The 24,965-nt window shown below is 43.8% G+C and overlaps 1 protein-coding gene across 3 annotated transcripts in view; it reads right to left on the bottom strand.

The window, feature by feature from the left end:
- Window positions 1-24,965, bottom strand: part of ARHGAP10 (Rho GTPase activating protein 10) — an 849,665-nt gene that overhangs the window by 295,516 nt on the left and 529,184 nt on the right. For all 3 annotated transcript variants that reach the window (XM_069242631.1, XM_069242629.1, XM_069242630.1), the window contains exons 16-18: window positions 14,130-14,188; window positions 5,857-5,962; window positions 4,718-4,877 (exon numbers count right to left, since the gene is read on the bottom strand). In XM_069242631.1, the coding sequence (XP_069098732.1) occupies window positions 4,718-4,877; window positions 5,857-5,962; window positions 14,130-14,188 (325 nt within the window). The remainder of the gene's footprint in view (window positions 1-4,717; window positions 4,878-5,856; window positions 5,963-14,129; window positions 14,189-24,965) is intronic.

Genomic DNA, 24,965 nt, shown 5'->3' with positions numbered 1-24,965 from the left:
CTTGAAGCTGTACTTTTCCACAGAAACTGTTCACATGCTTATCTTAAAGTTGGTGCCAGCCTGGCATATTTTCTCTTTAATTCAAGGTCGACTTGCAGGTGCGGACAATGGAGGCTCTGAGAGTAAGCTAATTAGGAGACAATGTTGCGATCTGCGTACCCATCTCCAAGGATAATGTATGCTTAAGTAAAAGCTTGAGAACTGTCGTGTTTGATTGGTCAATTTGAAGCTAACCTATGAACCCTCCAATGGAGACCCTACTGGACTCGAACTGTTGTCTATAAAAAACCAGGTGCACGAGAAGAAGGTAGCCATTACCAGCTCGATACCCGCCATTTTGCAGACTTCGTAGCTATTATGGCCCACTTTGCTGCGACGTCATTTTGAGAGACTTTGATGCTTTCTCTAATCGAGAGAAAGAGACTTTAAATGATTCTTGCCCTAGAGACTGTAACTTTGATTTGATCTCTTTGTATGAAGTAATAGTTTACCTTGCCGCCGTGAGGCAATTGCCCCGTCCACCCCTGCCCCTTTGTCCCGTCCTATGCTGATCGAGAAATGGTACCCATGCTGACCGAAGAACGGTACCTGTGAGACGAAGACTTCCTTGTATGCTGATCGTAATTGGTAAATATGAAAGGAAATTGGAAATTGCATTGTGTTTCTTTTAGGTAACCAACTGCTGATTTTGGTAAGAGCCCTAGTTAGGAGTTTTTCTAAATTAATGTTGCTAAATTGCTTTTGCATGAAGTCCCACATGCCGATGCTAATTTGTGGTTAGATGAGGATTCCATATGTCGTACGATGCAATTTGAGATCTTGTTATGCTGACTAAATGTACGCAATTAGTTCATTACAGATTATCGTATTAGTGATTTGCATTGCTATTATCGAATGCCTTGTGATTCAAATGCTTCATAGATTACACTTGTTTCGACGTTATGGACAGCTATTAATGTTCATTTATGTTTATCATTTGGTGTTGAGACACATTTATATTGTGCTAGCTTTGTTAAAATAGGGAAATAAATTCACTAATTTTGCATTAAACTGGTGTGGTTATTCCTGACTGAAAGGTCAGGGTTCGCCGGAATGTATTCTGGATTAATTGTAAAGTGTTATGTTGTTCAAGGTGTTGCTTATGTTCGTTATTGATTATTGATTTTGATGAGTTTGATCGATTAAGAGTACAGAGAGTTCCCACTAAGTCAAAAGATTCATCGGCCTAAAGAGCATCCGAACGCAGGTAAATTCGTTACCACGTTCCGCTCTATCAGCTCCTCTCAGATTCCAGAACTTTCTGCCACAGAAATGTGAGGAACATGTGTTTTTTTAGCCAAATTTTGAGGTTTGCAAAGGATTCTGGGTAACAGAACCTGGTCCGAGCCACACAAGTCACCCCATCTTGGATTCCCCTAGGTCTCTAGTTTTCAGAAATGCACAGGTTTGGTAGGTTTCCCTAGGTGGCGGCTGAGCTACAGGCCAAAATCTACAGGTAGGCACTTTGCAAAAAACACCTGTTTTCCTTCACCAATTTGGCTGTGTCCACATTGCGCTTTGGGGCATTTCCTGTCACGGGCGCTAGGCCTACCCACACAAGTGAGGTATCATTTTTATCGGGAGACATGGGGGAACGCTGGGTGGAAGGAAATTCGTGCCGCCTCTCAGATTCCAGAACTTTCTGCCACAGAAATGTGAGGAACATGTGTTTTTTTAGCCAAATTTTGAGGTTTGCAAAGGATTCTGGGTAACAGAACCTGGTCCGAGCCACACAAGTCACCCCATCTTGGATTCCCCTAGGTCTCTAGTTTTCAGAAATGCACAGGTTTGGTAGGTTTCCCTAGATGGCGGCTGAGCTAGAGGCCAAAATCTACAGGTGGGCACTTTGCAAAAAACACCTCTGTTTTCCTTTACCAATTTGGCTGTGTCCACGTTGCGCTTTGGGGCATTTCCTGTCACGGGCGCTAGGCCTACCCACACAAGTGAGGTATCATTTTTATCGGGAGACGTGGGGGAACGCTGGGTGGAAGGAAATTCGTGGCTCCTCTCAGATTCCAGAACTTTCTGCCACAGAAATGTGAGGAACATGTGTTTTTTTAGCCAAATTTTGAGGTTTGCAAAGGATTCTGGGTAACAGAACCTGGTCCGAGCCACACAAGTCACCCCATCTTGGATTCCCCTAGGTCTCTAGTTTTCAGAAAGGCACAGGTTTGGTAGGTTTCCCTAGGTGGCGGCTGAGCTACAGGCCAAAATCTACAGGTAGGCACTTTGCAAAAAACACCTCTGTTTTCCTTCACCAATTTGGCTGTGTCCACGTTGCGCTTTGGGGCATTTCCTGTCACGGGCGCTAGGCCTACCCACACAAGTGAGGTATCATTTTTATCGGGAGACGTGGGGGAACTCTGGGTGGAAGGAAATTAGTGGCTCCTCTCAGATTCCAGAACTTTCTGCCACAGAAATGTGAGGAACATGTGTTTTTTTAGCCAAATTTTGAGGTTTGCAAAGGATTCTGGGTAACAGAACCTGGTCCGAGCCACACAAGTCACCCCATCTTGGATTCCCCTAGGTTTCTAGTTTTCAGAAATGCACAGGTTTGGTAGGTTTCCCTAGGTGGCGGCTGAGCTACAGGCCAAAATCTACAGGTAGGCACTTTGCTAAAAACAGCTCTGTTTTCTGTGATGTGTCCACGTTGTGTTTTGGGGCATATCCTGTGGCGGGCGGTAGGCCTATCCACACAAGTGAGGTATCATTTTTATCGGGAGACTTGGGGGAACATAGAATAGCAAAACAAGTGTTATTGCCCCTTGTCTTTCTCTACATTTTTTCCTTCCAAATGTAAGACAGTGTGTAAAAAAGACATCTATTTGAGAAATGCCCTGTAATTCACATGCTAGTATGGGCACCCCGGAATTCAGAGATGTGCAAATAACCACTGCTTCTCAATCCCTTATCTTGTGCCCATTTTGGAAATACAAAGGTTTTCTTGATAGCTATTTTTTACTCTTTATATTTCAGCAAATGAATTGCTGTATACCCGGCATAGATTGAAAACCCACTGCAGGGTGCAGGTCATTTATTGGCTCTGGGTACCTAGAGTTCTTTATGAACCTATAAACCCTATATATCCCCGCAACCAGAAGAGTCCAGCAGACGTAACGGTATATTGCTTTCGAAAATCTGACATTGCTGGAAAAAGTTACAGAGTAAAACGTAGAGTAAAATTGATGTTTTTTTTCACCTCAATTTCAATATTTTTCTTTTTCAGTTGTTATTTTCTGTAGGAAACCCTTGTAGAATCTACACAAATTACCCCTTGCTGAATTCAGATTTTTGTCTACTTTTCAAAAATGTTGCGGTTTCTGGGATCCAGCATTGGTTTCATGCCCATTTCTGTCACTGACTGGAAGGAGGCTGAAAGCACAAACAATCGTAAAAATGGGTTATGTCCCATTAAAATGCCAAAATTGTGTTGAAAAATTGGGTTTTCTGATTCAAGTCTGCCTGTTCCTAAAAGCTGGGAAGCTGGTGATTTTATCACCGCAAACCCTTTGTTGATGCCCTTTTCAGGGAAAAAACCACAAGCCTTCTTCTGCAGCCCATTTTTCCAATTTTTTTTTAAAAAACTAAATTTTCACTGTTTTTTGGCTAATTTCTTGGCCTCCTTCTGGGGAACCCACAAAGTCTGGGTACCTCTAGAATCCCTAGGATGTTGGAAAAAAAGGACGCAAATTTGGCATGGGTAGCTTATGTGAACAAAAAGTTATGAGGGCCTAAGCGCGAACTGCTCCAAATAGCCAAAAAAAGGCTCGGCACAGGAGGGGGAAAAGGCCTGGCAGCGAAGGGGTTAAGACACAGAGGCAGGGCCTGTGGGGATAAGCACTTTAGAGGCACACTTTTTGCAAACACCCTATTCCTGAAATCAGTAGTGTGTGACAAAGGGAAATGGAATGGATGACGTTTAGAAACCGAGATAGACAAATACTTGTGCAGCATCAAGATAAGAAAGGCAATTTGGAAGAAAGAAGCATGCATGCCAGTAACTAAAGAACAAGCGCTGTAAACATAGTGAAGGGACTGAAGCGGAAGTCTACAGGGTGGATGCTGTGGGTGGGGGGAGTCTGGGCGCAGGATGGACTGTATATGTATTCCAAGTTGCAAAGGCAAATCACTCCAGACTGTTGAAACACTCGAAGGGCGTGCATATGTGGAAAGGGAGTTCAACACCCACAATATGCGCACACACCTCTCCGGAGAAGACATTTTTTAGCACACAAAGCACGCCAGTTGACGCTTCTAGAAAAGGCATTCACATTCCAGTGGCTGAGCTGTGTTTCCTAGAGAGTAATAAGGTACCAACGAAATTATTCCATTATGTGATATGCATGAATTTACTTGTTTTTCTCAAAACAAAAAAATATGTATTTATTTATATATGAAGATAAACATTAATATTAAATGGCCACAAATATCAGACAGTGCGCTATCATTGTGAGATCAGAAGTCAGATTGCAAACTGGTACTAAAAATAGTTGGTTAACAAATACTTAAGGATGCATCCAAGAATAACATTGAATAAAACTGCCAGCAGTGATCCACTCTTGGTGGCTGTGCACAGTCAAGAGTAGACAGACACAAGGTGGCACTGCTGGTGACATGACTACTCATGGGCACCAGGCCAGCGATAGCACTGCGCAGCACTTAGAACATGCACACGTACCTTCTCGTGGTTCTCTATGAGAATCTCCACCACAATATTCTGGAATTTGAGGTCCATGATGGCAGCCACTGTTTCCTCCTGCGGCCTCATCAAGGTTGGTCCAAACACCACTCCCAGGTTCGCTACGGTCATGAGATTCTGTTTGGCGTGCTCTGCCACACTTCAAAAAGAAGGGAAAGCGCACGTAAACTAGCTGCCATCAACCCTGGATACTGAAGCCCAGTTTGGGAAGTAAGCTGTGAGCCCTGTGAAGTGCCTCTTCTAACCCATCTAATCAAATGAAGCAAACAAAGGATATCTCTAGTGTGGGGGAAAAGTCAATGGGTGGTAAACACAGACTGCATAAGTTGGCACAGCCACACACACATCTCCAAGTTTCTTGCAACTTTTGAGTTTCACAGGCAACAAGTTGTAAAACACAAAAAAATTGTAAGCTTCTCTTTACATTGAAATAAAGCCTTCCTTTCCTGGCAGGGCCATTGAGTAAATACCACCGGCCCTTCATTGACATAGCACTGCAGGCTCCCGCTCGAAGGTACATGACTAAGGCAAGACCGAGTCAGCTTTTAAAGGTTCTGCTTGCCAGTGCAGTATTCACAATTGCTTTCCTATCTGTTGATTATGCTGAACCATAGTAAACAAATTAAGAAATGTCCCATTGAGAAGCTTAGATGTATACCAGCCGCATTGTTCCATTTTCAGAAATATTTGCACTAGAGAAAACCTGAAGGTGTTTTGAACATACAGGAGTGGAGCTTTCAGCAAATCTTTGTGTATTTCATTCGCACATGAGCCCCTGGAAGTTGCTCCAGGCATCTCCTGATGTTCTTTATGCAGGTTTTGATGGATATGGCATAAGGCATAAGATGCAAATCAGAGAATTTCACGGCCATTTCTTAATTGGTTCCACAGAAAAAGTTTGTGAATCGGGTTCTCTTTGTCAAATCTGTTGCCAACTATGCATGCATAGAAAAGCATTTTCCTATGATTTTGCCATTTATGTTCCTGATTTTTCACATTTGTTGTCAAGACATTGGCATGTGTGCTATGTCCCTAAACTCAGTGAACAAAGTTGCATGTCTGGCTCTGCTCTGAAGGATCACTGAACTAACAGAGAAACAGGGAGGCCGATAACTTACTTCGCTAGATGTTTCACCAGAATATCCAACATCTCCCTGTTCTTTTCTGGAAGTTTGTGAACCAAGAAGTGAATTGCATTAACTCTGGATTCTGGGCTGCCACACTCTAAACAAACGAAAAAGACAAAAACAGTGCATTAGAAGAATTTTTAAAAACCTCAACTTCACATATGTGACTGACACAGCCTTAAGATACAACAGGCAGTAATCATTGGTTGGGACCTTGGATGTAAAGGGTGATCCTGCAGCCTCTGCAGTGGAGGCTGTGCTGTGCCTAAGGCCTCTCTCTCTATAGCCTTGAGGTGCCTTACTGAATGATCATTGCTGGAATTGACATGTGTGTTGTGGGGAACACATTTTATAAGGTTTTAGATGAATAGATCGAAAACAGATGAGTTACAAGTGCTCTGGTGGAAAACTTCTGTTTGAAAAAGACGGGATCTCCCCGTAAATGAGCCTTAACTGACAAAAATATGAGAAAAGTTAGCTGTTTGACAGATAGAAAGAAATGTAGTTTTAATTTCTCCCTCTCCCCTGTCATCTCTCGGCCCCTGCCTTGTAACTTTAATTATCTGAAATTCTGGCCAGCGGAGAAGGGGGGGCACATTCCCTCTATTGATGTAACATCTATTTGAAAGTGTTGGCAGCTTGAAAGCATCAGAATATCACTAGAAATACATTCTCTGCTTTTTGGGGCAGCTTTTTTTTCTGGCTGATTTTTTATGGGCGAGCGCAAAGTGCTCCATCCCCTGTAGTAATCTCTCTTTGGGTTGCAACCACGCCCATGTCACGTCAGTCACTTTCATTGGTTCATGGGCTTTACTTTTAAAATCTGCTTGCTTTAATTTGTGAAAGGCATGCATACGTCATGCCTTTCCCAGTGTTTAGACCACCTACACAGCACCGGTAAACTACTGAAACCACTCGAGGCTCGATGTTTTCAGCATGGTTTACAGACTACTTTATCTTTTTATTTTCCACGCAGCATGATCACGCTGGGGTTTACATAGCGCAATCGCGCTCGGTTTTTCCGTTTTCAATTTCAGCGCGATCGCGCTGCATTTTATATAGTGCTGTGTTTTTTTTCTTGTAATTTGTGTGGCAAGAAAAGTCTGGTTAGGAGTTTACAATGCTAATAGCTCTAACTCGAGCAAATGTGAGACCCGTTGCAAATGCTTGTTTTATTTTTGCATCAGGCACTATGTCGCCTATGCTCCTTTCCTCCCACCTTTAGGTCGGCTGTGCGACCTTTTGATGTAACAACACATTTTGCAACATAGTGCTTGCAAAATTTCGACCAAACATAAATATCTCCCAAAACAATATTCGACTTGACCTAAATAACACCTTGCAGAAATGTCAACCTACGTGTAATTGGTTAATCAAGAAAACCTCACGTCCCGCATAATTTAGGACTAGCTTAATTTATTATACTAACTCAGGCCTAAAGTTGCTTGTAGGCAAGTGCTTGATAGTGGGTTTAGGGCCAGGTCAAAATTTAATTTTAGCGAGAAGAAATGTATGCAAAGTCAAGATTTGTGTAGTCAGTGCTTTGGTGTGAACTGTATTGCAAACGATGATTTTGCATGCTATCACCAGTGCAGTTGCATGCAAGGCTGAGCATATACGATGGTTACTTCTAAGTAAAACGGCCCTCAAGCAAATGGCCAGCGAACATATAAAAGTGTGTCCTCACATGTTCGTACCAAAAAACCTACCACATTTTTGCAGGGAGGGTGGGCAAACTTTTGTTTGAAGCCATTGTGATAGACAGAGTGTTATTTAGCCTGCAGAATAATTATTTAACATCCATCTGTACTCATACAGTGACTGAATCCTGCTGCAGCTACTACATGTCAGTCAGATATCTCATGAAAGCATAAGCTGTAGTAAGAAAGCGGGAACACATCTGGAAATTCTATGATAGCACCTTGTAGCTCCAGCGATACGTGTATTACACGCACCACATTTCATTCTTCAACATAACAGATAAAAAAGAAATACTTCTGCATACTACAGCTTCTGCAATGTGACACAGAGAAGGAGCTTATATTTTGCAGAGAGGAAGGAGGATCCATTCACCAAGCTGAAAAGTGCATGTCCATGAACAAGTCTTACAGATAAAGCCATGTAAACACGCGTGGGGCTGAAAGGTGTCTGTTCTTGTTTGTAGTTTGCAAATGTGTGCATATCAGGTACTGTGACAAAGTGCACTGTTGTGCCTATATTTTATGTAAAAACGCAAAGGAGATCTTTCCTAATATCCAACCACTGCAGATTTCTTTCAGTCTGATCACCATCTAAAAACCTGAGGTTAACTTCTTTCAGGATGAAAACAATTGTAGAATGGAATGGAAATTATATCATTGCTCAGAATGGAATATAAGAATCTATACACTGGAAAATATGTCTTCATATTATAATGCCCATAACCAAACTGGCCTTCTCGGACAAAGGCACACCCCTCTGCCCTGATGTGCTGGGGGAAAGAGTTGCTTTTATGTCTAGTGGAGACTCAGCCATAAGCCCAAAAACAGACTTGGAATAGTAGCGCATACCGGCTCACATTGGATTGGTTACTGCAGAAAAACAATGGCTTATTTTCTGAACGTTCATGGGGAATCTGTGGCTTTTACACCAATGTATTTGGAAACTTGTCAGATGAATCGCTTTGGCCCCATAAAAAATGTAGGGCTTGACCAACACCAGTCCCTTGGAGAAGTTCAGCCTGGAAGGGTGCAAAGACTCGTCCGGTACTAGAATTCCGCCAAGGTCTGAGGTTGGCTGATAGGCCCAGCTCTGAGAAAGACCAGAGTGAGCCGAACAGCGGCCTCGGGGAACTTTTTCCGCTCAGGGCCCGATCAGCAGCTAGCAAACCTGCAAATAAAAGATACCTCTTCCTTCCTTTAAGGGGTCTCCTGATGGTGTTGGTTTACATTTGCACAGGAGATTGAGACATCACGTGAAGAGGAGTGATGAACAGAACTGGAAGGGGGGATGCCGGCCTCGAAAACATTTTCAGTGCCACAATTCTCCTTCTGCCGGGAGCAGTTTCTGCCTGACTGTACACACTCCGAGCAACAGTGCACGGACAGGCTGAAGGTGCGAGCACGGAACAGTAGCTGCCTCTTTCAGGAACTAGGACAACAGGCACGGACGGTCATGTAACAGAGTCAGATTTCGGAGAAAAGGGATAGCAGTTTATGGCTTAAAGTATCAGTAGTGGCACAGTAATTCCTTCCTTCCTTGTATGTAAAAATAAAGGCATTTTTCTTATAGATAGGAATAAAGGGATGTCGGTGGCCGAACACTGTGACCATGATGCTTTGGCAAGCAAGGGCCTTGCAACAGACCTGTACCTATCTGCGCGCAGCTACGTGTAAGTGTGCCGTCGAAAAATAAGATTACTAGGAAGTCAGGGGAGAAAGAGGAGAAAAAGGGACCACTGAAAAATAAAATTAGAAACACATGACATTCACAGGCTATGTTAAGACTAACTCCGCCTCCAACCACCAAAACTATTTACGTAATTCAGAAATAATCTTAACAACAAAAAGATAATCATTCGCATACTTACTCAGTCTCATCTCATTTCCACCTTACACAAGTGATAGCAGGGTGGTAATTTAGACAAAACCTTAACCTCCGTTCATATCCAAGAGTCTTCACCCAACCTCCTCTCCTACGGTTTCTTTACACGTTTTCACGCATACATTGCATACTGCAGAATATCAAACATCGCATCTATCACCTTAAGACACCCATGCACTCCTCCTCCTAGCTCTCATTCCCACCTTTGTTTCATCTTCCACTAATGACAGCAGGTGTGGGAGGGAAGTTTGAGAGAGGAAGGCGGAGAGCGTGTTGCGCACTTATGCACATGGCCAACTTTATAGCTGCCAAAACGGAAGTTCTTTAAAAAGGGAACCTCCTGTCAGAAAGGACCAGCAGCTCGAAAGATTTATGCCTGAAAAGGATGTGGAATGGAGGGAAAAGAAGCAAGGAGTGGAGGAAACAGATGCATCAGACCCGTTAGATGGCTCCTGACTGCCTTGCCGGGAGCAGCGCTGGACTCCCCAGGCCTGGTGGGCTCTAATGGCTGCCAAGTTGTTTCACACGTTCACCTGCACACTTATTTTACTCCAAGTGGCGTAAACAAATAAATTACATCAAGCAGTGAGCGGGTTAATGTTCCAGCGCCCACTGGCAGACTATCATTAATTTGCTCCTACAATAAGCTCTGGTGGAGGACTTCTCTGCAGCTATGGTACCCACTTTCTGTGCGAAGAGTTCTCACAGAAGTTAGCTTCTCATAGTGTCCATTCTTCCTGGCAGCGCCTAGTTGGATCCATGTTGGTATGTTCTCTTTTACATGTCTCTTTGTTGGTGCCTAAGGACCCTAACCATGTCTTATTGCAGGAAGATACCTGGTAGGTGGATCCTCCGGTGGGAAGATCCTGAGAAGAGCAGCCCATATTGAAGGCCCAGATGAAATAGTCAGAAGCATAAGGAACAAGTGCTGGATTGGAACCTGTGGAACTGATCGAGTCAAGAGGACTGGTGCCTGTGGTCCATCCTCTAAAATGTCATTTGGATCTATAGGAGCTGCACCAGGATTCAATGGAAAACTTTAATTCACTTGTTACATGAGCAGAGTGGGCTGGCACTATGAGGCTCCTCAACGACGCTGTCCTGCTTCAGGAATGACGTACGGAGCTAATACATGTGCCACTCCTGTGCACTGACGCCAGTTGGTTTGGAGGCTGTCTGTGTCCCCAGATGCAGACCTTCAGTAGCAAACTGACTTTGAGCAGTGTGTAGATGCCTAGACGTGGGATCTTATTAATAAAGTTCAGTTCACAGAATGGAGATGATTGGAGGTTAAGTGTGAAGTTTACAGCTGGATAGAGTATCTACAAGAAAGAACACGTGTGTGATAGAAATTTCTAAATGCAGAGTCCTCACCTTTTGAATAAATCCTAAAGCAGTAAAAATTTTGGAGGTGGGTCTGTAAATACACTCAAACCAAACCAAGAGGCCCTGTAGGTCCGAGTGGGTGTAATGCCTCTTCTCAGTAAACACAGCTGTCTAGACAGTAGTGCTTTCTAAATATATGGAATCACACCCACATAGATGGCTGGCTGATGAACAGAACAGGAACTCCACAAGCCAATGCAGTGGTAGCAGCTTTGGCGGAATGAGTATGCAGTCCTTCTAGAGGATGCATTTTGTCCAAAGCATAGCAGATCTTAATGCAGAGCATGATTCTGCACAGCTTTGCCTTCTTTGCTCCAGTGAACCCAACAAGCTGATCGTCCACTCGAGATTCTCTGGTACGACTGATGTGAAAACTCAGCGCTTTGGGATCCAAGAAATGTAATCTCCTTCACAGAGGGGTGAGGCGCAACAAAGAACAACAGCAAGGCAATGTTTTGACCAACATAGAACGGTATCACAAGTTTTGGCAATAAGGATGCTTACAGCTGCATAACAAGTTTGTCCAGAAACAAAGTTGTGTACAGCGGGTTGACACAGACAGCTTGATGCTCACTCACTTCCCATGCTGTTATGGCAACGAGGAACACTGTTTGATGGTGGGAAGCCCCGAGGGTCAGCTGTAAAGATGCTCAAAGGGAGTGCACTTCAAATATGTGAGGACCAAGTTAAGGCCCCAGATATGGCATGCCAAAAGGAGAGGAAGCAAACAGTGAGCTCCTGCTGCTTTTCAATGAGGTACTGACCACTTGTGAAAAAATATTTAGGAAAAAGCAAGCAAAAAACTGCAGCTAAAGCGCACCAGACTTGAATAAGGGAAAATAATAATGGGCAAAGAATTATTGTATAAAGCCAGCCACCAAAGGACAGGAAGGTAAATAATTTGTGACCGCAGAAGCTTCTGCAGTCACAAATTATTGACCTTCCTGTTCTTTCGTGGCTGGCTTTATACAGGAATTCTTTATCTATCACTGCAGTTGGAGTTGGTCCTTTTGGCTAAAATATATTCTCTTCCCTTAATCAGGTTTGGTGCTCTTTTAATGCAGTTTTTTGGTTGCTTGTTCCTAAATGTCTTTTGACAATCAGTCCTAATTATGACCCCGGCCAAGTTAACCATAGGAGATGAAACATCGACTTAATTTAATATGGACTGCCAAAGTTGATTGTACTACTATTCTTCCAATTTGATACATTTTAGCTGACTGTAGACTCTCTACAGGTTGTTTATCTATTGCAGCCTATTATTTTTCTTTTATTTTCTGTTCTGTACTTTTGCACTGCACCTGTGATTAACCAATTTTTCACTCCGTTGTCCCACTAATGACACTGCCCAGCTGATACCTGTTGTGATTATGCTTTATAAGCTCTATGTGATTTAGGTACCTTCTGTAGTTACATTATACATTCACATTACCCACTTATCTGTTAGGTTGTGTGCATTTACTCATTTTAATAACTCACATTCACTAAACCTGGGCTTACCTTTTAATATTTTTTTTCATTTTTTTCTACTGCCCTCTTTTTTCCAGAGTAAGCCCATGCTTTGATATGTCTATACTACCCTCGTTCTAAAGGTTATAGGGTTCACCCCATCTACTGTTACATACTCCACATGACTATAGCAAAGTAGGCATTTTCTTTAGTGGCAGGACCATGGGGTGAGGTGAGGCCAGAATAAGGAAAGGTGTCAAGGTCACTCGCATGCTAAGGGTCATCGTACCTGCATGTGGGAGGATTGGCCAATTTGACAACCTGCATCGCAGTCTTTATCAGGACCACTGAAATATTTATCAGCATCTAACCTAAACAAGGAATTTAATTTGTGGGACCTGCCTTGCTGAGGAGGGACACTAAGTGGGTCTGAGACAGAATGCTGTGGCTCAGCAATAACCAGGCGTGACCTAAGTAGAAGTGGGAGCTGCGCTGACTCAGAGCTCAATGGGCACCCTGTCCTCCAGAGTTGATGGCGTCCATATCGGCACCGATATTCCAGGAACTCGCATGGGTTATAGAGCCAGAGGGAGATTCAGTAAAGGCATGGTTCTGAGGGCCCAGCTCGGGCAGAGGGCAAACTCGTCAATGGTTTCCCAGATGGAGGGCCTCTCGGCTCCTTGCCGCACCTAGGCGCACCAGAGGGAGTTAGAAGTTATCCAAATAGTTAAAGCATGGTCTTGTGGAACATTTCGATCTGCCTTAGTTTGGGAGAAGCCCCGGAAACTCATGTTTTTCCATGACTGTTGCGGATGGGCTCTGACTTTCAACTCTGGGAGCAAAAATGCAAGGCATGAGAACACCCTCATGCCTTCTCAGGAGTACAAGAGTGGATGGAAGGGGCAGGGACCTGTTTGGATTTTTTATGTTTTTTCTTTGACGTACCAGAAGATTTGGAGCACCATGACAAGTGACCTTGTTATCAACTGCTGTGACTTCTAGACTGGGAATGGGATTGAGACAGCTCTTCGAACCTGTACTGGTCATGACATTGATGCTTGGAGATGTACAGCTTCGCCTTATAGTCTTGTGTGGCCTTCAGGTTCATCAATATGCAGTCACTGCAGCTCTTAAAGTAGTGTCTTACCCCTGGCACCTTAGGCAAATCTGATGAGGCTCTGTCACAGACATCTATTTGCGATAGTCCTTCTAGAGACTGAATTGCCTTGGGAGGTGACATTTTCCCTGCATACTATAAAAATGTAGGTAGATAACAGTCTCCAAGAGATGAAAAGTAGTTCCAGATCCATGTCCAGTGACTCTGAAAGAAAGCAGACATCAGCGCACAGGAGTGGCACCAATATAGGCTGTGCACCGCATTCCAGGAGCGAACAGCGTCAGAGAGGAGCTGCACGGCACCATCTACTGGTGCACAGAGGTACTGCAGAAAAGGTTTCTAGATCTAGTATGATGCATGGGGAATATTCAAAAGGTAGGAATGTACTGTTAGAAGCCCTTATGAGAAAGGGGCTGACATGCAAGGAATCATGCAATTCTTACTCAAAATAACATTTAGTTAAAAAAAACAGTACTGAAGGCACATAGCAGGGTAAATATCTGCTCTCTTACCTCTGTTCTCAATCAGCTAGAACTGCACCTTGAAATTATCAGTCATTCATAACTAACTTTTGCCTTCTTGCAGCTGCACTAAATATTGTACAGTACTCTTGCGAAGCTTTTGACCCGAATATGTAACACAGACCCCCTTTGTAGTGGCTGAAATGACTCACAGACCACTGCAATGGACTATACAGTTAATCCGCAGTATATAACATTTAAATATTTACTGGCAGGAATGATGAAGTCGCCGTGTAGCCTGTGCGTCATGAGGGGCTCAGGAAGGCTCCTGCAAGACAATGAAAAGACACAGTAAAATAATTTTGTTAGCTTGCTGTCCCGTTAACAATAGAGGTGGGCTTTCACAATGCCAAGTTGTATATTCAGACTATCTGGTTAGCTATACTGAACTTTTACCGTCAAATAAACCATCAAACAAATATATGTACAATAACATAGTATCAGAGATATTGAACTCATAGTGTAAGATGTTAGATGTTCCTCAAGCACGGGGTGTGAGGATTTGGGTGTACTATATGATATGGCTGAGTAGCCTTATCATGCAATACACTCTCAAATACAGTCTTGGGTCCAGTCAAGTATGTTTACTCAACCGTAAGCTCAACCCTCAGTAGCTGTGGTTGCGAGCAGTAAGGCTTAGCAAAGGAACAATGTGTAAAGCATGTGACAGCACCAAACAACAAAATAAGGAAGTCATTGGTCACAAAAGAAACAAGATACCAATTTATAAAAATAGAGCTCATTTGTAAAGACCTTAACCATCAAAATCCACTGGAGGGTTCCGAAGATTCAGATTTGAGAAGCAATAAGTAATGCTTAAATCAACCGCAAACAAACATTGGCCCACAAAAAGTTTGGAAACTTTTAGAAAGTGTGAAACAGTTCACCAACTCGGGCCCGAGTTGGCTGACCAAGGACAAAGGTCTAGGGGGCCTGAAAGGATACTTTGGACAGTTACCTTGCCACCAGAGTTTTTTTTTTAAAGTAAGATCCAAATTTTAAGGGATGGCCGCCATAGGACAATGGAGTTGTCCTGATGCTGAGGGATGCAGACTAAAAGATGCTCAGGGATGCTTCTGATGCAGTGCTGTCCATGGGGTTGAGGTTTGGTCGAGTCCGCGGTCAAAAGGTGAGTGGGGGTGACTGTCCATGGGTCACAAGGTCCCACAAAGACCTCTTTGCGGGGTTCCAAGGGCTGCTGATGCAGACCTTGTGCTTTTGCAACACAGTGGTCATGATGTAAATCTTCGGTTGAGGCCGGTGTCCGCCTTGGGTGACGAAACTGGTCACAACCAACACTCACAGGTCCAGCAGACACAAGAGCACCTTTTGGCTATCTCAGAATTTTCCCCGGGTGTGCCCAGTGTTCAGTAGCGGCAAGACGTCTGCAGTGACTATCAGTGATTTGCCTAGGGCTCTCCTTCAGCTTCAATGTCCCCAGTGCCATTCTGGGAGGTCAGCCAGCTGACCTTTGGAGTCTCTGCTTTGGCCTGGGGCCAGAAATCACCTTTGCCCCAAGCCAGGCATACAGAACAGGACCCAAACTCTGCTAGCTCAAAATGCAGCAGGTGCAGTCGATCCGGTGTCGCAGCCTTTCTTTGTGCACTTCCAACAGGTGCAGAGTGATCTTTCTTCTCCTCATCCTCCTTCCAGGTTCAGAGAGTACTGAGGGTCAACGTGGCAGGGGTCCCATATTTATCCCAGGAAAGTGTCCTAAGGAGACCACACAGTCTCTAGCCAATGGGCTACTAGGTCCCACCTCCCCCCACACCCAGTGATAATGTACTTGTGATGTGTGGCATCTAGCTTACCCAGAATGTCACATTCTTGCACCTTTCAAGATAGAACAACTTCTTCCTTGGTCATGACGAGCAAGGAAGCCCATCCTAGGGGTCTGGATTCTTGAAGGCAACAAGTCAAAAGTAAAACCAGTTTGGGGGTGAGTTTGCCCTCTCTGGCCCGGTCTCCACGCTGTCTATAGGAACAAAAGGCATCCTACTCAGGGGTGTTTGGCCAGGCGGCCCACCTTTGAAACTTGCCTCTGGGCTAACCCCCCTGAGTGGCCATCGGGGCAGAGGAGGGGACACCTCGCTGTGACAGCACTGCTCTTTGGTCCTGAGCTTCGGAATCATTCACTCATCTTCCCAGACGGTCAGAAACCTGTGTGAATGTGTATCCCCCTTTGTAAGGCTGTTGGACAAGCAGAGCACAGAAGGACCACTTTCTAAAAGCTGCTCACCATTGATAGTGACATTAATTTTGATATGTGCATCAGGTAGCACGTTGTTTTACATGTCCTGGGGACCATCTACCAGGGACTGATACACAAGTCACGTCTTGCTAATTGGGTGTATCCAATTCAACATGCATTATGTATAAGGTGAAAACAGTGGCACTGCGGTCTGGTTAGCAGACATCAGTGCACTCTCAGAGCCGAAGAACCAGCAGCCAATAGTCAAGATGGGGGCAAAAAAGTAGGAGGGAAACCTGCAAAAAGTCTGTTTCCTTACACTGGCATAGATGCTTACCTGACTTTGGTTTTTGGCACATGTCAGATCTGGAATAGATAGGGAACTGGGTCAATCCTGGTTTAGCAGCTTTCTTGAACTGGAACTGGGCTCAGGGCTAGAAACAGTTTATCATCCTGGTGGTACGAGTCAGCACTGGGGCACAAGTAGCTGTGCCCGTACACTTTATGAGTGTGCCACATCAGCAGCTTGACAAAAGAAGGGGGCCATAGGAGACTGTTTACCTCTCGAGTATGTCTACGCTAATGGAGAAGTCTTGTTACGTTAAGAAAACTTCTAAAGTGCACATACACGATTGGCTTCTTGGTACTGAGAGACTGTATTGATAGAAACAGACACCCCCAAAACACCAGAAGAACCCTGATTTCCTACTCTTTGTAAGCTTGCTTGGAAAGCCAGGTTTTAAAATGTCACCAAAATGATTTGAAATCATCTTCATAGCATAGGTAAGTTGGAAGGGCATTGCACACAGCAGGAGCTTTAGCAATAAAGGATATTCCTCTTCATAGATAATTGGTAATTCTCTTTGTTTGAGTAGTGTCTTCACTATGCAAAATTCTTTGTGTTCATACAGAGCACCCCTGGTTAGCCAAATCAGCTTATCAAAGCAAAGGAAGGGATACTTGGCTGTTGACTTTCTGAATCTCTGTATCTATGTGAGATAAACAAGTTACTTACCTTTAGTAACACCTTTTCTGGTTAGATTCCTCAACCCTAGAATTCTCCCTAGGTGCCAGCCTGGATCCGGAAATCTTTCTCCATAGCAATGCTTCAGCACACTGCTAGATAGGCCATGCGACTCCATGCTGACTTCACACCGCCCCGGAAGTGATGGAGTGGAGCTGCAAATAAGATCCACTCCTGTACACCTTTAGACACGGAGCATGAACAATTGTTAGTACCTGTGTAATGAACACTAACTATTTATGCAACTCCACAGACTGGAGAGGGAACAATTTACGCAACTCTACAAAATGGAGAGGAAGGAGGGGGTTAAGGAATCTATGGTTAGATAGAGGATCCGCCAGAAAGGGCTTCATTTATTCTTTTGATGTATACCTTTAACACCAGATTCCTCAAATAAGAAAAATGATGGTAGAGGGATGGATTGCCCAATATGGAAAGTAGGTGTAGGATATATGCACTGAAAGCTCCTGAAGTTCACTTATGCCAGGAACTGACAATCACAATCAGGATGATGGCCTTTAAAATCACGAAATGCAGCAAGCAGGTACCCATCATCTCGAAAAATGTACAGATAAGAAATGCCAAGAACAAGTTAAGGTCCCACTGTGTAAGTGAGCGTGTTTATTGTACGCAAAACATATAGCAATTTTAATAATAAAAGTATTACATATAAACAAATTGCTTGAACACTTAAAATCAATACATTCAAGGTGAAATTGATAACTGAGTATAGGTGACACTAAAACTCAGTTGAGGAATTTACACCAAGACATTTTAGTTAATAGACTTTTGTAAATGAACAAAAGAAAATTCTAGAAGTTTAGTGAACTTCCCGATACTTTAAGGAAAAACAGTACTTGAACAGTCCTATTATTTGCCTCAGTAAACGAAGCCCGCAAATACTTTTTTCTTAAGTCCATTAAGCAGATGATGTGATTGATTGGCACGTGTTTACAGCGGCAAACATTGCATTTACGTGCTCCAATATGCAAAGCAGTCAATGAGGTTAAAGCCAGCGCGACTTATCATCTACAGTGAAGGGTAGAGGACGGTCAGCTTAATAGAGATCTTATGTCTCTCATATGGATTTTATGCAACTCATTAGCTGGATCCATTCTGAAAGCTAGGGAAGGGTAAAGAAGTGACGAAATAAGGTTTTGGTTGATTGTAATGATGGATGGTCCAATAGACCGAACTCCAGAGAAAAGCTGGGCTGTAATCCGTGTGACACACACAGCAGAAGGTTCTTCGTTGTTTTGTTCACTAATTGTTCAAGAGCAGAATATTTTCAATAGTAGAACAGCCTGTTTAAAATCCAGACTGGTTGGATTAATGTAGTTTATTATGGAGTGACCACGCATAAAGTTTGTCCATAAGTTATATTTCAAATAACTTTTCTCAAAGAAGGCGGGTCATTTATGAACCATTTTTTGTGAAGCGGGTGGATTACTACCCACTTCGATGACGAAGGAAGGTAACCTGTTTGAAATACTCACGAAAGTAACCTGTAAAGTAAAAAACTCCATATTGGCGCAATCGGATTTAACACATCAATAAGTATCCATTTGGGAAGACCTGCTTTAGAATAAAGAAAAAAAAAAAATCAACAGCATGACTTATTTTTGTGACATTTTTAATAAAGTGTTCGTCTGTCCTGAGAAAATGGAGTGGTTGCTTTATTGGAGCAGTGATCGTTATTGCACGTATTCCAGATTTCATTTAGTATAAAACAGCAAGTTGATGTTCTATGTGCCCCGGTTCCATAACCAACCAGAGCCCAGAATAATTTAGCATTATTTGATGTTATAGCGCCAGTCAGCTGAGTCAGGCTACCTACAGACATTTTCCCCTTTAGCTTTTGTTGTTCTCCTATAACAGGCCGTTTTTGTATTTGATTAGAGAATCTCGATAGGAAGTTGTGTATAGTTTAAATAGAACCTCAACTGTTTCCGGTGGTGTATTTTTGCTCAGATGATTAACTGGTCGCGGCTGCCACGTTTGGGAGCACGCCTACTGATGATCTGAATGCAGATGAAGTTGAAACTCATGTTTAACAATGTTTTCCAGTCATGGAGCCAGTCGGGTGGTTATTCGATTTATTGAGTCGTGAAATAATGAACTCTTAATTAATTACCAAAGATGACTTGACCTGAAGGTCCACGCTGCAGTTAAATGCTGTACAATTTATTAAAGTTAGGCAGTCTTTATCCTATAGGTAATCTAGAAATTATTTCACAGAAGGAATTCGGTATACTGGAGTAGGGTAAAATAGATGATGCTTTTTGAATTTGTGGAGTAAATGTTGGATTTGCCGGCTGGTAATTCGAGAAACTTCCCTTTAGTGTACTTCATCTAATATCAGAGAGTAGCCTGGAAGTATAATTATATTTTGGTGACTTCTTATTAGGTGAATCAAATGTTTGAGGAAGGTCAATTTTACAGGCCGAGCTGGCAAATACTCTGTTGGTAGATTATTCCAATAAGGATATAGTAGATTACCATTAAAAACCCCCGTGACGATCGTCAGATACATGCATCGGTGCTTAATTTGTAAATAAAAAGATGCTGGTGCCCAAAGCCCTCCTCTTAAACATGCGGCTGCTACAATTAAATGTGCGAACACGGAATACTGAGGCAACTTAATCCTGAAGCCCTCTCGGGCTTCTTTAATCCATTTACAGCTACTCCCTGCCCCTTCAAGCTCACTCTTGCAGCTTTCTGCTTTCTCCCAATGTGACTATTTTTGTTTTTCTCTTCCTCCATCTTTCCATATGTCTTTTGCTCACGGTAAATGCTTGAGAGAGAAAAGTGTCCGCACTCAAAATAAAAATAATTGCCGGTGCCCCGCACCGGAAGCAACAAGCACAAATTAAGCATTGACATGCATATATTCCAGGATGGACTCCTGCTCCTCAAAAACACCATAAAGCTTAGACATTCTTTTTATTAACGTCGGTGGAAAACAGATAATCACTAACAGCAGCAGGGTTTGATTTTCGTGGTCTAGAAGAACGATTAACATTCATGTGGTTTGATTTTAAATGGATTATAGTACTTTTTAAGCATAACGATGATGGCCCTTGAAACATTTGCTGGCAAAAGGTTTGTGTGTGTTTGTGTGACAATTAGCTATATTAAAAGTGTCCAGTTTCCATGATTCTTGGAGACAGGCCACATGGTGATTACTTGGAAACGTTATAAAATTTTCCTCACTGCAATTTATCTACTGATGATGCTGGCAATATTGCATGAACAAATTGCAAATTCATTCTTCTGTGAGCTGAAGTCTCAACCTGCTGTAACGTGTGAAGCACTGGGGTCAGGTCCTGGTGATAAGGTTAGCCTAATGTAGATGTGATAGTGACCCGACGCTCGGTAGAGGTGGTTTTGCGGAAATTAATGAACTTCCAAAGTTTGTTGTGTTGGTGGGGCTCTTGAAATGGTTCATTTTATATGTTCATCCAAAAGATTGATCATTCCGATGTTATGAATCGCTAATACGTGTGGGTATTTTGACCTGAAGAATGCCCCAGGTTGCAAAGTCTGCTTTTTTTGTGGGATAATATCCGTTCACCAGGTGGTTCATGTTGTCTCACCTTTAGGGTTGTGGCACTGTGGCATCACAAACAGTTTAGGAGAAAACATGTGTCAAACCTTTAATAAATCTCACCGCAACAGGTGATTTAAACACAAATGGTTTGTTTGGCAAAGGAAGAAAGGCTGAAATGGGTGTCAAATAACCATGCAAGGTCTTGCTGGGCCAAAGATGAAACAAAACAGAGGTCAGTCTTGCAAATGCTTCGGCAGACCACAAAATGGTCCCAGCCTAAATGAATTTTGTTAAAAGGAGCCTGGAGATAAGGATGATAAGCACTTCAGGTGGCAGATCAAATGCAGTAATTTGCTACTGCTTCTGGGTGTAGATAGCATAGATACAGGCTGGAGGTCTGTGCCCTGTTGCTGAGACAGGTGGTCCTCGCAAAGTGGTAGACTAATTGGAGGACAGATGCTTATGTCCAGAAAGTCAAGGTACCACATGCTCAACTGGGTGCACCTAAGATAACTTGAGCCTGGTCATCCCTGGTCTATTTCAGAACTCTGGGAAGGACAGGAAGGGACAGTAAAGCATACAGGAGTTCCATGTTACATTCCAGCCAGAATACATTTCCTGAAAAGTGTTCTCATCTAAACTTCAATGTGCAAAAATCTCAACACTGTGTGTTATTGACAGTGGCACACAGATCTGCCACAGGTTTATCCCCACAGTAGGAAGACACCTGGCCCCACCGTGGGATGTGGTTGCCACTCATGATCTGCCGGGTTCCACCTGCTCAGTTTGTCCGCTCTTGCATGCAAGGACCCTGCTAGGTGATTTGTGATTAGGAAAATAGCCTTGCGCTCTAACCAACCCCAGAGACGCACAGCCTACAGACACACGACACCACCCCACTCCACTTGTTGCAGTATCACATTGTTGCCGTGTTGTTCAAAAGAATACACATCAGCCTCACATTGATGGATGCTAGGAAGGCACCCACAAATCCAGCAGGATGATGTGGATCTGGCCCTCTGCTGGAGATCAGAGTTCCCTGATCCCTACCTTCCCCAGATAACCTGTGTATCCCAGAAAGGCCACATCCATCACTACCATCAGCTCTGGATGGGGAAGAGACAGTGGCCTGCCAGTGGACCAAATATGTTTCTCCAGCCACAACTGCAAACCTCAACGTGTCTCCTCTGAGAAGTGAATGGTATCTTCCAGACTGCCTCGGTGCTGGGCCCACTGGAACATCAAATTCCATTTCAAAGCACACATGTGCCACCTGGTAGAGCTGAGGAGGATGCAGCAAACTAACAAAAGAACAAGCCTCAGCACTGTTCTCTCTGTGTTCCAGTATTGAGACTGAAACATTGGGATCACAGCCTGAATGTCCGGGGCTTGTTGTGGCAGAGACAAGGCTCTGAACTGCACATTATCCAGGAGTGCCCTAATGAATGAAGGGCTCTGCAAAGGAGTCAGGTGAGACTTAGGTTCATTGATAATGAACCCTATTGATTTCAAGAGATTCACCATCAACAGGAGGTGGTACAGGGCTAATTGTGATGGGCCCACTTTCAGCAGACAGTCTTTGAGGTATGGCAATACTGGCATCCTGACCTCTGAACAAGAGCAGCCACCAACGCTATCACTTTAGTGAACACCCAAGGGGCACTGGTGAGGCCAAAGGGGAATACAGCAAACTAAAAATGCTTTTGGCCTACCTCGAACCCTACACAACATCTATGGGACTACAGAACGGGGATATGAAAATACGCATCCTGCTGGTCCAAGGGCACCCTCAGGTCACCCTGGTCCACAGTAGACTGAATCAGGACCTATGTGAGCATTTTGAATGCGTCTTTATGTAAGAAGGCATTCAGAGACCAGAGGTCCAGAACAGGACTGAGGCCCCCAACTCATCTTCAGAATGAGGAAACAACGAGAGTAGCAACCCCTTTTTCTTTCTGAGTGCAGAAACCTTTCAATCGCACCCTTGGAGAGTAACAACTGCAAATCCTGTAACAGAATGGACAAGTACTAATTTGCTCTGGTGTGAGAGGCAGTAGCGTAACACTAGCCCCCACAGCCCATTGGGGCAAGAGGGCCACAGCTCTAGGGCCCACCTAAGCACAGTCACTGACCGTGCACTGGTTGGCACTGTGCACAGGTGGCAGCCCCTGATTGGATCGGTGGGAAGGGAGGGGCCATCCATGTACTTTGCAGGGAGGTCCCCTCAAGTTTCGTTACCCCACTGGTGGGTTGAATAGAAGGTAGGCAGAAGGAAACGGCAGAGCAAAGCCATTTTGAACAGTCGCTAAAACCCATATGTCGTATGTGATGGATCACCAACCTGGGAGGAATTGTTGAATTCTAGACCCCAGAGAATGACCATGCAACAGTAAGGACAAGCAAAAGCGATTTGGTGGCCACTGTAGCACAGGGCACCTGCTAGACCCACGTCCATGTTCTCAAAAGGACTGTAGTACCTGCTGCATTGGTTGGGAAGGCTGTCTCTGTATATACACTAGCCCTCTTGAGTAGCCTCTAATCTTTCAGAATTGACACAAACAATTTTGGTGGGGTCAACAATCCCAAAGAGCACACCAAAGCTCTGCTGTTTAAAGTGTTCCAAGGCAGAGTCTGCTTTCTCATCAAAAAGGATAGATCCATCAAAGGGAATACACGAGGGAGGCCTGTAGATTGCTGGACAATCCTATGAAAAGCACTTACACACATCAGCAAAGTACAACATAAGTACTGACTGCCCTCCTCAGACAATTTATGTTATGTTACGTTATGTTCATAGATAACATAAGGCTGTGTGCCGCCCATCATGAATAGTCTTGCACAGTGAACTAACAAACAGAATGTACAGGCCACAGTGCTAGACTGGCAGAAGAAAACATTCACTTGCCAAAAGTCTCAATCCTCTTGAACTCTCTATCCTTACTGGTGGAGGCCTGATTGATAAGGCTCTCTAGAGTGGGGTGCTTAGTGAGAAAAACTGAGTCACCAGGTACTGGTATGTGACATCACGCCACTGGCCTATTCAAAGGCGGGCAAGAGCAAGGCTTCGACTAAGTGGCCATCAAAATATTAGTGAGGGCATTGTTAAAGGAAAGCAAAGCCTCAGAGGTAGCTGACCCCGGCTGTAAAATTTGTTTGAAAATTTGTTTTGGTCAAATCTCAGGACAGCTGAAACTCTGGTCCCTCAACTGCCCTTTGGACTGCCACCACAAATGAGGCACTCCCTTCCGTTGGTGGTCCAGGTGGAGAGGCAAGCTCCAAACAAACATGTTTTCTTCCCAGTCTCGAATTGCCTTCGGGGTATGATGGCACATGACTCGTGGCCCAAACCCTGACACGAAAGACCCACCTTGTGCAGGCCCATGACCACATACCCCTGCAGTCACGGCATGGCTTGAAACCTGTCTTGTGTTGGCGGAGACATTGTTTCTTAGCACACTTGTAAAATAGTTTTAGAAGTCATCAGAAAAACTGACTAAATTGAGAATGGAGCTGCGTCAGAAGACACTGAAAGAAAGGAACTGATGTTAGTGTGAAAGGTGCGCTTATATGCATCTACACGCCATCAATTGTGGGGCTGGGGAGGGTCAGAGTGCATCCGAATTGCACCACCGAGCAGCATGCGGGATCACTGCTATGAACATTTTCCTGATCCAGTCTGGCACCCGGGGAGCATTCTAAGGTGGGGTACCTGTGGCTAGAAGTTTTCAAAAGAAACACATCTGTTATGCCTGTGGGAATTGCAGAAGTGTCTAATGAAAATATTCCTAACTATTTACTCCGCACACAATTCAAACGGAATTGTGCGGTGGTAGTTAATCAAATAGTTTACTACTGCCTAATTCAACCCACTTTATCACTTCATCATGATGGATTCAAACTGCTACTAGATGCGGTATAACGAACTAAGCTGTCTTACCCTGGCTGTCATTAATAGCCTGAGGGTTGCAGAATCTTTCCATCAAGGTCATTATAGGCTTGTGCTGTGCTGCACAGACATGAACTAACTGACATACATGTTACATCCAAAGTGCTGCAGCAGCCATGGCAAACGTCCAGGCTATTTCCGCCTAGGAACTGCATCAGCCAGTTAAGCTACCACACTACTGTTAGGCACTAAGACATGGTGGGCACATATACATCTCTGTAACACATGCTTTAAGGCTCCAAGCTGCTTAAACATACCTTTAGTTTGTAAACAGTAAAGTATGCTCGAAAGGCCTTAGCATTTTACTTGTCAACTTCTTTGGGGTCGGAGTTTG

This window comes from Pleurodeles waltl, chromosome 1_2 (assembly GCF_031143425.1).
Source record: "Pleurodeles waltl isolate 20211129_DDA chromosome 1_2, aPleWal1.hap1.20221129, whole genome shotgun sequence".
NCBI classification, from domain to species: Eukaryota; Metazoa; Chordata; class Amphibia; order Caudata; family Salamandridae; genus Pleurodeles; species Pleurodeles waltl.
Note: the sequence above shows the minus strand (reverse complement) of the source record. Positions and strands in the feature narration are given on the sequence as shown.